Source organism: Lissotriton helveticus, chromosome 6 (assembly GCF_964261635.1).
Source record: "Lissotriton helveticus chromosome 6, aLisHel1.1, whole genome shotgun sequence".
Taxonomy (NCBI): Eukaryota; Metazoa; Chordata; class Amphibia; order Caudata; family Salamandridae; genus Lissotriton; species Lissotriton helveticus.
In genome coordinates this window covers 232,148,081-232,162,715 of record NC_136067.1, presented here as the reverse complement: position 1 = coordinate 232,162,715, position 14,635 = coordinate 232,148,081, and the positions used below count along the sequence as shown (strand labels likewise).

Sequence of the window (14,635 nt, the reverse complement as noted above, 5' to 3'; positions counted from 1 at the left end):
TATTTCATTCATTTCACTTCAGAAACATCTTTAAAGCCTGTGTTTTTTAGCTAATATATTTAGAAATGTTTACAAATATATCTTGGAGTGAGAAACTCTTGTAATACTCCTGGAAATGATCGCTAGCACTGTCCAATATGGGTTGAAATTAAGACATGTTCCTTATGTATGGGGCACCATTTCATCCGTCCCTGTGATCAGCTTGTCTTTATTACCCTGAGTTTCCCACATCTCTCAATTTCTTTATTTTACAGGTGCCATTAACTTTGATTCAACGTGTGTTGCTTACTCTGTCCAGCCAAATATTTCCAATTGTCAAGTCGGCAGTACAAACGCAAACTACGACTGTGAGTGTCACACACAATCTGGTGCCAAAAAAGAATTGACAATTACTGTTACATTCTTCAGGAAAGGTAAGAAGTTAGGCATAAATTGTACTTTTACGTTTACTTATGTATGCGTGACAGAGGGTAATGCTGGGGCCGAAGTTCACAGAGTGCGTCCTACTTTATTGATACGTTTCCAGTTTCTTCTATAGCCAGTTTAGACTTGCTCTAGGGCATGGGTATTCACAAAGTTTCTCTCGGGGGTACCAAATTTAGAGTGTGGTTTGTGTCCGAGGGCCGCACCGGTGGGGGCGTTGTCAGTGGGGGAGGGGGCGGGGATACAGCAACAAAACAACGGTGACCATGAGGTTGAACACAGGTCCCTGCAGCGGACGCCTTCGTCCACTGAGCCACCAGACCCGGCATACACACATCTCTCTCTCTCTCTCTCTCTCTCTCTCTCTCTCTCTCTCTCTCTCTCTCTCTCTCTCTCTCTCCCTCTATCTCACTAACTCTGACTGTCTCACTACCTCTCATTCCCTCTCTCTGCCTCTCTCCCCCTCTCCCTCACTCTGACTGTCTCACTCCCTCTCTGTCTCCCTCACTCTCCTTCCCTCTCACTCCCTCTCCTTCCCTCTCACTCCCTCTCCTTCCCTCTCACTCCCTCTCCTTCCCTCTCACTCCGTCTCCTTCCCTCTCCCTTCCACTCCTTCACTCTCCTTCCCTCTCCCTCCCCCTCCTGTCCTCTCCTTCCCTCACCCTCCCTCTCCTTCCCTCTCCTTCTCTCCCTCTCCCCCACCTTCCCTCCCTCACACTCCCTCTCCTTTCCTCTCCCTCCCTCCCTCTCCTTCCCTCTCCTTCTCTCCCTCTTCCTCTCCTTCCCTCCCTCACCCTCCCTCTCCTTCCCTCTCTCACCCTCCCTCTCCTTCCCTCTCTCCTCCCCTCTTCCTCACTCCCCTTCCCTCTCCCTCACTCCCTCACTCCCCTTCCCTCTTCCCCCACTCCCTCACTCCCCTTCCCTCCCTCACCCTCACTCCCCTTCCCTCATCCTCACTCCCCTTCCCCTGCTCCCTCTTCCCCTGCTCCCCCTTCCCCCTCTCCCTCCCTCACTCCCCACCCCTCACTCCCCATCCCTCACTCCCCATCCCTCACTCCCCTTCCTTCACTCTCCCCCTCACTCCCCTTCCCTCACTCCCTCCCTCACTCCCCTTCCCTCACTCCCCTTCCCTCACTCCCCTTCCCTCACTCCCCTTCCCTCACTCCCCTTCCCTCACTCCCCTTCCCTCACTCCCCTTCCCTCACTCCCTCCCTCACTCCCCTTCCCTCGCTCCCCTTCCCTCTCTCCCTCACTCACCTTCCCTCTCTCCCTCACTCCCCTTCCCTCACACCCTCCCTCACTCCCCTTCCCTCACTCCCCTTCCCTCACTCCCTCCCTCACTCCCCTTCCCTCACTCCCCTTCCCTCACTCCCCTTCCCTCACTCCCCTTCCCTCACTCCCCTTCCCTCACTCCCCTTCCCTCACTCCCCTTCCCTCACTCCCTCCCTCACTCCCCTTCCCTCGCTCCCCTTCCCTCTCTCCCTCACTCACCTTCCCTCTCTCCCTCACTCACCTTCCCTCTCTCCCTCACTCACCTTCCCTCACTCCCTTTCCCTTACTCCCCTTCCCTCATTCCCTCCCTCACTCACTCCCCTTCCCTCACTCCCCTTCCCTCACCCCCCTTCCCTCACCCCCCCTTCCCTCACCCCCCCCTTCCCTCACCCCCCTTCCCTCACCCCCCTTCCCTCACCCCCCCTTCCCTCACCCCCCCTTCCCTCACCCCTTCCCTCACCCCCCTTCCCTCACCCCCCTTCCCTCACCCCCCTTCCCTCACTCCCCTTCCCTCACCCCCTTCCCTCACTCCCCTTCCCTTACTCCCTCCCTCACTCCCCTTCCCTCACTCCCTCCCCTTCCCTCTCTCCCCTTCCCTCTCTCCCCTTCCCTCTCTCCCCTTCCCTCTCTCCCCTTCCCTCTCTCCCTTCCCTCTCTCCCCTTCCCTCACTCCCTCCCACCACCTCCCTCACTCCCTCCCTCACTCCCTTCTTCACTCCCCTTCCCTCACACCCCTCCCTCACTCTGCCTCCCTCACTCTGCCTCCCTCACTCTGCCTCCCTCACTCTGCCTCCCTCACTCTGCCTCCCTCACTCTGCCTCCCTCACTCTGCCTCCCTCACTCTGCCTCCCTCACTCTGCCTCCCTCACTCTGCCTCCCTCACTCTGCCTCCCTCACTCTGCCTCCCTCACTCTGCCTCCCTCACTCTGCCTCCCTCACTCCGCCTCCCTTCCTCTGTCTCCCTCCCTCTGTCTCCCTCTGTCGTTCTCCTCCCTCTGTCTCCCTGTTGCCCTCCTCCCTCTGTCGCCCTCCACCCTCTGTCTCCCTCCCTCCCTCTGTCTCCCCTCCCTCCCTCTGTCTGTCTCCCTCCCTCTGTCTGTCTCCCTCCCTCTGTCTGTCACCCTCCCTCTGTCTGTCTCCCTTTCTCTGTCTGTCTCCCTCTGTCGTTCTCCTCCCTCTGTCTCCCTGTTGCCCTCCTCCCTGTCGCCCTCCTCCCTCTGTCGCCCTCCTCCCTCTGTCGCCCTCCACCCTCTGTCGCCCTCCACCCTCTGTCTGTCTCCCTCCCTCTGTCTGTCTCCCTCCCTCTGTCTGTCTCCCTCCCTCTGTCTGTCTCCTTTTCTCTGTCTCCCTTTCTCGGTCTCCATTTCTCGGTCTCCCTCTCCTTGCCTTTCCCTCACTTTCCCTCCCTCTCCCTCTGTCTCCCTCCCTCTCCCTCTGTCTCCCTCCCTCTACCTCCCTCTGTCATCTTACCCTGCCTGTGTGAGCCCGGGCTGAGACAGCTACCTGGGCACACACACAGCCGGACCCGAGCACTTCACATGTCTTTAAAAGACCATTTGCATGTTAATGGGGCTTTGTGGTATTTCACCTCTTCTTAGCCTCCTGCAGCTCCACTCTGACTATCACTGGAATGAATCGCCCTGCCCCCACAGAGCAGCAGAGTCTCTCAGAGGCACGCACTGGTTGCAGACACCCTTCAAAAATGTTTTTTTTAAACACGGGTATGTCTGCAAGGTCTGCGGGCCGCCAAGGAAGGCTTGCCGGGCCGCTGGCGGCCCTCGGGCCGTACTAAGAGTACCTGTGCTCTCGGGCAATTGAATATTCAGAGCTTCCTTTCCTTGTTCTCTGACACCTTGAGGGTTTCTATGCTAATCATCTTTGCATTAAACATTTAAATGAACACGTGGGATACCGCTTTAATAAAGTATGGGGTGCCATCAGTTCCTCCAATTCCATGTTTCTTACCACTAAATGATACATATAAGGCATTTTGAGCAATTAATAGCAGTGAAATTGTTTTATATGCATTTTTGGGTCTCTTCACCAGGTTTTATCTGGAAAAATATGTCCTGGGAAAAAAACGTGGATGTGAAATGTGTCACACAACATGGGGGCTATTCATAGACTGCAGTGCGTAGTACGTTTTTTAGTATTATTATAGTTTTCTAACGTACTAGAAAACTTTATTTACAAACCTACAAGCACAGTTTCTACCTCCTCGTCTCCTATCTTTTTTTGTGTGAAGAACTTCTCCTCGAGTGCAGACTCTCCTCACACATTAGTCTACATTTTAGTTGTAAATGTAGGAAGGACGGGGGAATGGCTGGAAAATGGGGAATACTTATTAATAAATGGGAGGGGGTAAGGAAGGAGTAAGGAGGTGTTTAGGAACGGCCAGGGAGGGATTTACAAAGGGATGTGTATCCATCCACAAAAGAGAAAGGGCATTGCTATGCACAAACTGCACTTCTAAAGTTACCACAGCCAAAAGGGGACCTAATGCAGTTGTAACCTACTCAAGCTCAGAGCTTAAGTAAATCCAGCAAAACACATGGCCAACTAATGTTACTGCAACACCATTCCATAGAAAATTATACAGATAAGGGAATACAGTGAAATCCAATAGGAAATAATGGTAAATTAACAAAACGTATTTCTAAAAGTTAAAAAAAACCTTTAATAGCAAAAATATATAAAATGAATATTTGTTTCATTTAACTTTAAAATATGGTAACAACTTTTTTTGTGATAAAAAAATGTGTGTACTTTAAAATTTTAATAAAATCTAAAAAGGTTTCTTTCAATTTATTCTATACATCGTTTATACTTCCATTAAAAACATTAAATAATTATTTTTAATTTAATTAAATAATGCTGTTTAATTTGTTTCTTTTGCTCTAAAATTTAAAAAAAGTGTGACATTAAATTACAATGTATTTAACGTTAAATATTAGTAGTTTTTTTTTAAATGTAACTTTTTTAGGGAGACTCTAACTCATGGGTACTCACAAACTTTCTCTCGGGGGCCAAATTTGCAGTGTGGTTTGTGGCCGAGGGCCGCACCGGTGGAGGCGGGGTCAGTGGGGGAGGGGGAAGGGGCTAGAAAGAAAACAAGCATTTGCAATGCAATAGGTCTCGCATTAGGAAAGTTTGAGCTATTGGTCTTGTAAATGACAATTTTTTTATTTGTGTTGTTTTTGAAATAGCTAAATTAATAGCTTTGTCCTTTACAATGCTAATAGTTAATACTTTCACAAATGTGACACCTATAGCATTTGTAATGCAACATGTTTTGTATTTACGCAACTTAGATGTATTGATATTACAAATAACAATGCTTTTTAATTTTTTTAAATAATTAATACTTAAATAAAAGTGATTGTAATTTACAATGGCAATAGCTTAAACTTTTGTAAATAACTTTTGTGAAGATTATGTTCAGTGTATTTTATTGTGACGAAAATCCAAGAACAGAAGTGAAATATTAACATCTTTTTGTGACATTTGTAATAAAGCTTGAAACATTGAGAGAACATATTTGAACCAGTGATGCTGTGGTGGTGCTGAGTGATGCTGTGGTTGCGCTGAGTGATGCTGTGGTTGCGCTGAGTGATGCTGTGGTTGCGCTGAGTGATGCTGTGGTTGCGCTGAGTGATGCTGTGGTTGCGCTGAGTGATGCTGTGGTTGCGCTGAGTGATGCTGTGGTTGCGCTGAGTGATGCTGTGGTTGCGCTGAGTGATGCTGTGGTTGCGCTGAGTGATGCTGTGGTTGCGCTGAGTGATGCTGTGGTTGCGCTGAGTGATGCTGTGGTTGCGCTGAGTGATGCTGTGGTTGCGCTGAGTGATGCTGTGGTTGCGCTGAGTGATGCTGTGGTTGCGCTGAGTGATGCTGTGGTTGCGCTGAGTGATGCTGTGGTTGCGCTGAGTGATGCTGTGGTTGCGCTGAGTGGTGCTGTGGTTGCTCTGAGTGGTGCTGAGTGGTGCTGGGGTGGTGCTGAGTGATGCTGTGGTGGTGCTGAGTGATGCTGTGGTGGTGCTGAGTGATGCTGTGGTGGTGCTGAGTGATGCTGTGGTGGTGCTGAGTGATGCTGTGGTGGTGCTGAGTGATGCTGTGGTGGTGCTGAGTGATGCTGTGGTGGTGCTGAGTGATGCTGTGGTGGTGCTGTGGTGGTGCTGTGGTGGTGCTGTGGTGGTGCTGTGTTGGTGCTGTGGTGGTGCTGTGGTGGTGCTGTGGTGGTGCTGTGGTGGTGCTGTGGTGGTGCTGTGTGGTGCTGTGGTGGTGGTGCTGAGTGGTGCTGTGGTGGTGGTGCTGAGTGGTGCTGTGGTGGTGCTGTGGTGGTGCTGTGGTGGTGCTGTGGTGGTGCTGTGGTGGTGCTGTGGTGGTGCTGTGGTGGTGCTGTGGTGGTGCTGAGTGGTGCTGTGGTGGTGTTGTGGTGGTGCTGAGTGGTGCTGTGGTGGTGCTGAGTGGTGCTGTGGTGGTGCTGTGGTGGTGCTGTGGTGGTGCTGAGTGGTGCTGTGGTGGTGCTGAGTGATAATGTGGTGGTGCTGAGTGATAATGTGGTTGTGCTGAGTGATAATGTGATGGTGCTGTGGTGGTGCTGAATGATGCTGTGGTGGTGCAGAGTGGTGCTGTGGTGGTGCTGAGTGATAATGTGGTGGTGCTGAGTGATAATGTGGTGGTGCTGAGTGGTGTTGTGGTGGTGCTGTGGTGGTGCTGGGTGATAATGTGGTGGTGCTGAGTGATAATGTGGTGGTGCTGAGTGATAATGTGGTGGTGCTGAGTGATAATGTGGTGGTGCTGAGTGATAATGTGGTGGTGCTGAGTGATAATGTGGTGGTGCTGAGTGATAATGTGGTGGTGCTGAGTGATAATGTGGTGGTGCTGTGATGGTGCTGTGGTGGTGCTGAATGATGCTGTGGTGGTGCAGAGTGGTGCTGTGGTGGTGCTGAGTGATAATGTGGTGGTGCTGAGTGGTGTTGTGGTGGTGCTGTGGTGGTGCTGGGTGTGCTGTGGTGGTGCTGAGTGATAATGTGGTGGTGCTGAGTGATAATGTGGTGGTGCTGAGTGATAATGTGGTGGTGCTGAGTGATAATGTGGTGGTGCTGAGTGATAATGTGGTGGTGCTGAGTGATGCTGGGGTAGCGCTGAGTGATGATGTGATGATGCAGAGGTCAGAAAGGCACAAAAAACGAGTCTAACAGAGGGCACAAAGGCACAAAAAACGAGTCTAACAGAGGGCATAAGGGCAGAAAAACGAGTCTAACAGAGGGCAGAAAGGCACAAAAAAACGAGTCTAACAGAGGGCAGAAAGGCACAAAAAAACAAGGGAAAAACTAGTCTAACAGAGGGCAGAAAGGGACAACAAGTGGGAGGGGGAGGATGTTGAAAGAGACACGGCCTGGCGGCCATGAAATTGAAAGTACGGCCGTGCAAGCGCTTGTGTAAATGTCTTCCAGTTTTGATGGTAAATGTACACATATTGGGATCTATAAAGTGTTTTTTTAAAACGGAACACAGCACCTCTCGCACGCTAGGTGGCATGGTTCATTATGGCGGGGTGTGCTCATGCCCCAGCATCTGTTGGTGTCTTTTCATAAGTGTAAAGGGTCGGCGAGAATTAAAAACTTTTATTAAGAAAGCGACAGAAGTTGCACTGTCTGAACCCCTACTGTGATTATTTTTGTGGGTGTGGTAGGCAAGCAGTGACAGGACACCCATCCCCGCTGTAAGCAGCCAGAGTTATTGCTGGTTTAATTTTTGCAATAATTGCTACTGAGGCAGAAAGGGCGGATCCACATGGGTGGAGTAGGGAATAGTTAACTGTGAATTACCTTTGCATTTTAAAGAATCCACAAGCGTGAGATTGCGGGAAGTGTAGGGTGATGGAATCCAACCCAGGTAGCCTGATATTGCCCCCCTGTGCCTCCGCCCCGCCAGCAGCCTCCTAAGAGAATGGCCACAGCAGTGATTTTACTTGCATCTTGGCTGGATTTAATTAGTGTCAACATTACTTGCGGTGTGTTGACGTTTTTTTGAAGAGCATCGAAAAAAAAGAATCGCGGTTGAACTCAAAGTCGAGAAACTTGGAGAGAATCAAAAACTGGGCGCTTCGTCTGCATAATTAAAAGCTCAGAAGCGTTCAAGTGCACCAGGAAACCGGGACTTGAGTGAAAGTTTCTTAGTGCGGCGAAGTAAGCAAATAGCGTAAAGTGCATGGCTGAGCGCGTGCAATGTGTGGCTCGCGGCGCCAAACATGTTTTTCATCTTTTCAATCCCGTTGTAAGTTTTTAAGGTTATAGAAATCCAGCGCTGCAACACCAGCTTTCCTTCGCCAAGAACGGCATCGGTGTTTTAGTGGTAGAAGCAGTGTCGGCATAGCAATCTTACCAGATTAGAGGGAGCAGTACTTAATATGAAGAAGAAACAAATCGGATGGGGTGGGGGGCGGGGGAGAAGGGGAGTGAGCGTGTGGGAGGGAAGCGCTGGCTCTCGGCATTGTGTGGGCAGGGGGCGCATTCCTTTGAAGTGTGAAGCTCTCAGAGGCAGGAGGCTCGGGGAGCAAATGGCAAGCGCGTGCACGAGCACATGCACTTGACGTAATCCGCCTGGTCGTTTCAGAGCTTGGTTTGCCCTCAATACTCTCGTCCTATTATCGCTTGTGCGATTAATAGGACGAGACCTAAAACTGTGACCATGAAGTTGAACACAGGCCCCTGCAGCTGACGTGTTCATCCACTGAGCCAACAGACCAGCATACACACACATCTCTTTTTCTCTCTCTCTCTCTCTCGCTCTCTTCCTATCTCTCCCTCCCTCTCTCTGTCTCACTCCTTCTATCTCTCTCTCTCGCTCCCTCCTTCCCTCTCTCTGTCTCCCTCTGTCTCTCTCTGTCTTACCTCTCTTTCTCTCTGTGTCTCCCTCCATGTCTTTCCTTCCCTCTCTCCGTCTCCCTCCGTCTCCCTTCATCTGTCTCCATCTATCTGTGTCCCACTGTCCATCTCCCTCCCTCCGTCTGCCCTCTGTCTGTCTCCCTCCTTCCCTGTCTGTTTCCATCCCTCCCTCTGTCTCCCTCCCTCCCTCCCTCCCTCCCTCCCTCCCTCCCTCCTTCCCTCTCCCTCCCTCCCTCCCTCTCCCTCCCTCCCTCTCCCTCCCTCCCCCTCCCTCCCCCTCCCTCCCTCCCTCTCTCTCCCTCCCTCCCTCTCCCTTCCTTCCTCCCTCTGTCTGTCTCCCTCCCTCCCTCCCTCTGTCTGTCTCCCTCCCTCCCTGTCTCCCTCCCTCCCTCTGTCTGTCTCCCTCCCTCTGTCTGTCTCCCTCCCTCCCTCTGTCTGTCTCCCTCCCTCCCTCTGTCTGTCTCCCTCCCTCCCTCCCTCTGTCTGTCTCCCTCCCTCTGTCTGTCTCCCTCCCTCTGTCTGTCTCCCTCCCTCTGTCTGTCTCCCTCCCTCTGTCTGTCTCCCTCCCTCTGTCTGTCTCCCTCTGTCTCCCTTCCTTCCTCCCTCCCTCTGTCTCCCTTCCTTCCTCCCTCCCTCTGTCTCCCTCCCTCCCTCTGTCTGTCTCCCTCCCTCCCTCTGTCTGTCTCCCTCCCTCCCTCTGAGCATTGTGGGCCCCCTCACCGAACTCACTTCCAAGAAGCAGCCACAGAAGGTGCACTGGACACCCGAGTGTCAGGCCGCCTTTGAGACTCTGAAGACAGCGATGTGTACCGCCCCGTGCTCCAAGCCCCTGACTACAGCCGGGAATTCGAAGTCCTAACCGATGCTTCGGAGCACGGTGTCGGGGCGGTCCTTTCCCAAATCAACCCCGAAGGAGTTGATCAACCTGTGGCCTTCATCAGCCGACGTCTGCTGGCCCGAGAGCAACGCTGGAGCACCATTGAACGAGAGGCCTTCGCCGTGGTGTGGGCCCTCAAGAAACTCCAACCATATCTCTTCGGCACCCACTTCCGGGTGCAAACCGACCACCGGCCCTTGCGGTGGTTGATGCAGATGCAAGGAGAGAACCCCAAGTTGCTGTGATGGTCCATCTCCCTACAAGAGATGGACTTCACTGTGGAACATCGCCCCGGCCACGACCACGCCAACGCCGACGGCCTGTCCCGCTTCTTCCGCCTCGGCGAGGAGAACCCCCAAGAAGATGGGTGACTCTCCCTGCCTTCAGCTGGGGGGGACGTGTGTTGGACCCGGCCTCGTGGCGTGGTCCCACTCCTCCCGCATGGCGGGCCCTGGACGGCATCGACCGCTGTCCTCCCCCCTGCAGCTACCCTCTCCAACCTTCAACGAGAGCCGCCACTCCTGGCAACCCCCGGCTCTGAATTGAATTGAATAAAATTTATATAGCGCAAAAACAACCCGAAGGCATCAAGGCGCCTAACAAAAGCTGATCAAAACAATAAATTACTGCAGATACGCCTGCACAAAGAGATGTGTTTTCAAAGCCTTTTTAAAAGCCTGGAGAGTAGGCAGAGATCTTATTTCCAAAGGGAGGGCATTCCACCCCTTCGGTGCAAGAGTGGAGAAGGCCCTACCTCCCCATTTCACTCTCCTGAAATGGGGAACAGATAGCAGGAGTCTGCTCGAAGACCGCAAATCCCTTGCAGGGGTGTACCGAAACAGGATAGATCCAACACCGGTATGACTATTTCTAGCCAAAGCCCTGTAAGTCATACTCAGAGTCTTGAAGTGAATGCGAGACTCAACGGGAAGCCAATGCAGCAACTTTCTGGCCGCTGCAGCTGAAGTACGTCTCGTTAGATCCAAAACAAACCTGGCAGCGGCATTCTGGACTACCTGTAAGCGCTGCAGCAGGGTCTTATTTATGCCCGCATACAGCGCATTACAGTAGTCCATCCTAGAGCCAATAAGGGCAACAGCAAGCTGTTTCCTCGCCTGCAAGGATAAATAGTGCCTGATCTTCCTTAGGACATGAATAATGCCCCAACAAGAGGAAATGGTGCGGCTGACCTGTTTGCCCATATCAAGGGAGGGGTCAATCACCACTCCGAGATTTTTTGCGGAGGAGGTGGGGGTGGGGGAGGCTCCTAATGAGTCTGGCCACCAACACGATGACCAGATGTCCTCTTTCCCTCCAAACACCATCACCTCGGTCTTCTCTCCATTTAGTTTAAGCGTATTCAAGATCATCCATTGACCGACTGCCTCCATACAAGATCTAAAATTGGAGGCAGTCTGGACGCTAGCCTGTGAGAGAGAGACGAGGATCTGGGTGTCATCCGCATAAGAGACTGTCTCCATCCCATAAGATCTAATAAGCCTGGCAAGTGGGGTCACGTAGATGTTAAATAGGGTCGGGCTGAGTGCCGACCCCTGGGGGACCCCACATTGCACAGGGTGGGATGGAGACAGAAATTTCCCCAACTTCACTCTTCGTACTCGATGAGTGAGAAAAGATGTGAATAGGTCCAGGGCTGTACCTCGTACACCAATCTCCCTCAGCCGAGATGTTAAGACTGAGGGGGAGAGGGTGTCAAAAGCCGCCGTCAGATCTAAAAGGATCAGGAGGGTGGTCTGGCCCTCATCAACACGCGAGCGGATATCATCCAGCACTATGGTGAGGGCTGACTCGGTGCTATGTTCCCTCCTGAAACCATGTTGGGAGGCATCAAGACATTCCCTCTCAGGAACACGGCGACCCCTACTCGCCCCACTCTGCTGGTCCGGCCCCTACCCCGGGCCACCATCTCAGGCCCCGACTCCATCTTGGGCCCTCCACATCCAGACCACGTGGCCTCGGCCCGACCTCGGCCGCGGCCCCAGCGAAGCCCCGACATCGAGGCACCAAGATCCGACCAGGTGGTAAAGCGGCCACTCGACGGATCAAGGAGGAGGGGAGTTTCGATGGCCCTCCAGCCGTCCCCGGACGCCTGGTTTCGATCGCCCTCCGGCCTCCCTGGGCACTGGCTATACCCCCCTGCTGGGTGTCTGGACACTCTCATCCCGGCCCCTCTGACCCCCAGGCGCGAGGGTCCGGACATCAAAGGACTCCAGACCTATATCTGGGGCAGCTCTGGAATGGGTCGGCAGTTGTATCCTGGAGTCGAGAGCCCTGCTGATCGAATCGCGGCTGACCCTGAGAAGAACTCGCTACTTTGAACCCTGGAACCTCGGAGCCCTTCTGACCTGGTCGCGGCCCCCCTACTTGCTGAGAAGAAGATCCTCACGGAACATCGGAGCCCTGCTGACGCTGTCGCGGCCCGACCTTGCTGAACCATCCTCGGAGCCCTGCTGACTCTGTCGCGGCCTGACCTCGCTGAACCATCCTCGGAGCCCTGCTGACGCTGTCGTGGCCCGACCACGCTGAACCATCTTCAGAGCCCTGCTGACGACGTCGCGGCTCGACCTTGCGGAACCCCCCAGCTCGAGGATTGAGAGTTGTGCGTAGGGTATCCCCGTGCCAGGCTGGTACTAAGACTGTCCCGCTACCCCCTTCCCACCGTTACCGAGACATTAAGGCTCCCTCGATCCGTTTGTACATATGCTGAGAGAACCTACCTTTATTGCTGATGAAGACTCTAAGAATCTACTCTCTTGTGTGGTGTCCCTTTGTAGTGGTGTGATTGCTCGGCTGTTACGATTCTAGGAGAGGAGCCTCACCAAGGAGGCCTCTCGACCGCGCTCGGCCAACTCCAGAAGGAGAGGTGGGTCTCGGGGTGGTCAGTCAGACATCTTCTGCCTCCCCTGGGATCGCCTTTCTAACAAGAGGCACGTGGCGAAGACTAGGCAGGAAGCCGCCAATGAGAACTGGGCTGTGAGCTGCTCGGCAGGAGCTGAATCGTGTCAAAAAGCATGAGTGGGGAGACCCTTTGAACGGAGCAGTCAGCTTCTCTTTCGTTTGTGTCTTTAACTCGAAATTGACACCCGTTTTAAAATCCAGGAGTGGCGGGACATGATGGCTAGACTCTGCACTCCCTGGTAGTCATATCTTCTAGGGTGTGGTCTAGTTCTTTTTGTACTAGAGACGGTAAAAAGGGACGCTGCGCGAGCACGCTCCACCTTTTGAACAGAGCAGTCAGCTGCTCCTTTGTTCGTGTCTTTAAATCAAAATTGACACCCGTTTTAAAATTCGTTTTGCACTGAACTGTTACTAGCTAATTTTAATCCATGTTTGAAAGACTTTTAAAAATGAAGTGGCACTGAATTGATTCTGGTGGGGAAATGGAATTCGGAATTGCAAATCGGAATCCCGGGGTGGTGTGACACCATAGCTAGCACTTCCTGGTAATCATATCTTCCAGGGTGGGATCTAGTTCTTTTTGTACTGGAGACGTTAAAAAGAGATGCTGTGCGGGCGTGCCGCTGGCACATCGAAGACAAGCCCGTTTGCACCCGTCAGCGACCCAGAGGCGTCCGGCACCGGAGATGCTGTCCATTGCCCATCAGGTAGAAATATCCCCCAAAAGGTCAAACGGATGTACAGTAGAGAGAGTTTACTAGCCTGGATAAGTGGGGGGGCTGCAGCACCCTTTTCACCTTATCTGTGGACACCAACCATCTATCCTGTGGAAACTGTAACTGGGACATTCAGCCATATAATAACAATAAGCCTCATGCAAGAGCTGATGGTGGTGGTGCGGGGACTCGCCAACCGCGGTTTGGGGCAACCGATTTTAATCTGACGGCAGCCCTTCTCAAAGTAAGATCTATTAAAAAAAACGAGCTAGAACTGTTTGATCTCCTCACTGATGTAAAGCCTGATATCATGTTTATTACGGAGACATGGTTCAAGGAGGGATCCAACAAAAACAGAACCCCTCTCCTAGATATCAGTTAATATAAAGGTCACTGATCCATTAATTTCTCAATATTAACATTGTCCCACACAAGAAAAGGTATTTGAAAAACATATATTGCCTTTTTTATTTTTTAAATTAGAAAAAAGGAAAATTATTTCAATGAAATATACTGTACAGTTCAAATAAGTTCAATACATATAGTGTTATATTACAGTTCAATAAATTCAACATATTTCAACGTCTAATACAGCCCCCAGACACCCGCAGGCAACCAATCATACTAACAGGCAACCACACTACATGAATTACTAACAACACTGTACAAATATAGCAATTTACAAAAAAAAGAGAAAATCAATATATACAACAAAAGACACAATTCATGTACAAACGAAACAAAAAGCGCTGTCCGCGTTTCGGAAAGGACAATATTCACAGCTCCTTCGTCAGGGCGCAACCAAAGATATATATATATATAATTTCTTCTGTAGTGCTGAACTCTTCATATGTTAATACATAGGTCCACTGTATAAGGGACAACCAGGCAACAGGGGCTATCAATGGCAATTAATACATGGCAACCTATGTTATCTCTGTGGGGACAATGACAAAATATATAAGTAAAATGTACTATAAATCTCATACTACTAATTGCTGCTGAGGAAACCGGCACCAGAAATAACATACAAAAATATGTTCCAGGTGTCAAAGAAGGAAATAGAAATGTCAAGTGTAGACATTTAAAGTCATTATGTGCAAGTTAAAGATATGACAAGTGCAGACAACAAGAATATAGCTAAAAAACCCGTGAAAACGAAAGGAAAACAATGTGCGTTTATCTCAATCACATATCCAGGGAAGTCACCACACTAAAGCCTACCTGTTGGTTCAACAAAAGGCAATGCTTCCAGGTCATCTCTACTTCGTTAAGCGATGACCCCCAAGAATTTCTGGGACTAAAGAGCCTAGAGGTGAAGAAAACATGTACAGAACACAATTGAAGCAAGGGTAAAGAATCTAAGGTATGGTAACAGCTACTTGACAAGGGATGGAAACCGGTCACAATATAATAGAGGCCCAGGACACATGAATGTACGGGCTATCCTAAATACCCATCTGCCAGGTCACGAACAGTTCCATCTGTAGTTCGTACAGTCCGCGTAACCCGTCCCTTAATTTGGTAAAAGATGATCC

General features: G+C 51.2%; 1 protein-coding gene across 5 annotated transcripts in view; it reads left to right on the top strand.

Moving 5' to 3' along the window:
• LOC144762467 (adhesion G protein-coupled receptor F5-like) overlaps positions 1–14,635 on the top strand; it is an 805,746-nt gene that overhangs the window by 478,257 nt on the left and 312,854 nt on the right. For all 5 annotated transcript variants that reach the window (XM_078647682.1, XM_078647677.1, XM_078647680.1 and 2 more), the window contains exon 11: positions 255–413. In XM_078647682.1, coding sequence (XP_078503808.1) covers positions 255–413 — 159 coding nt within the window. The remainder of the gene's footprint in view (positions 1–254; positions 414–14,635) is intronic.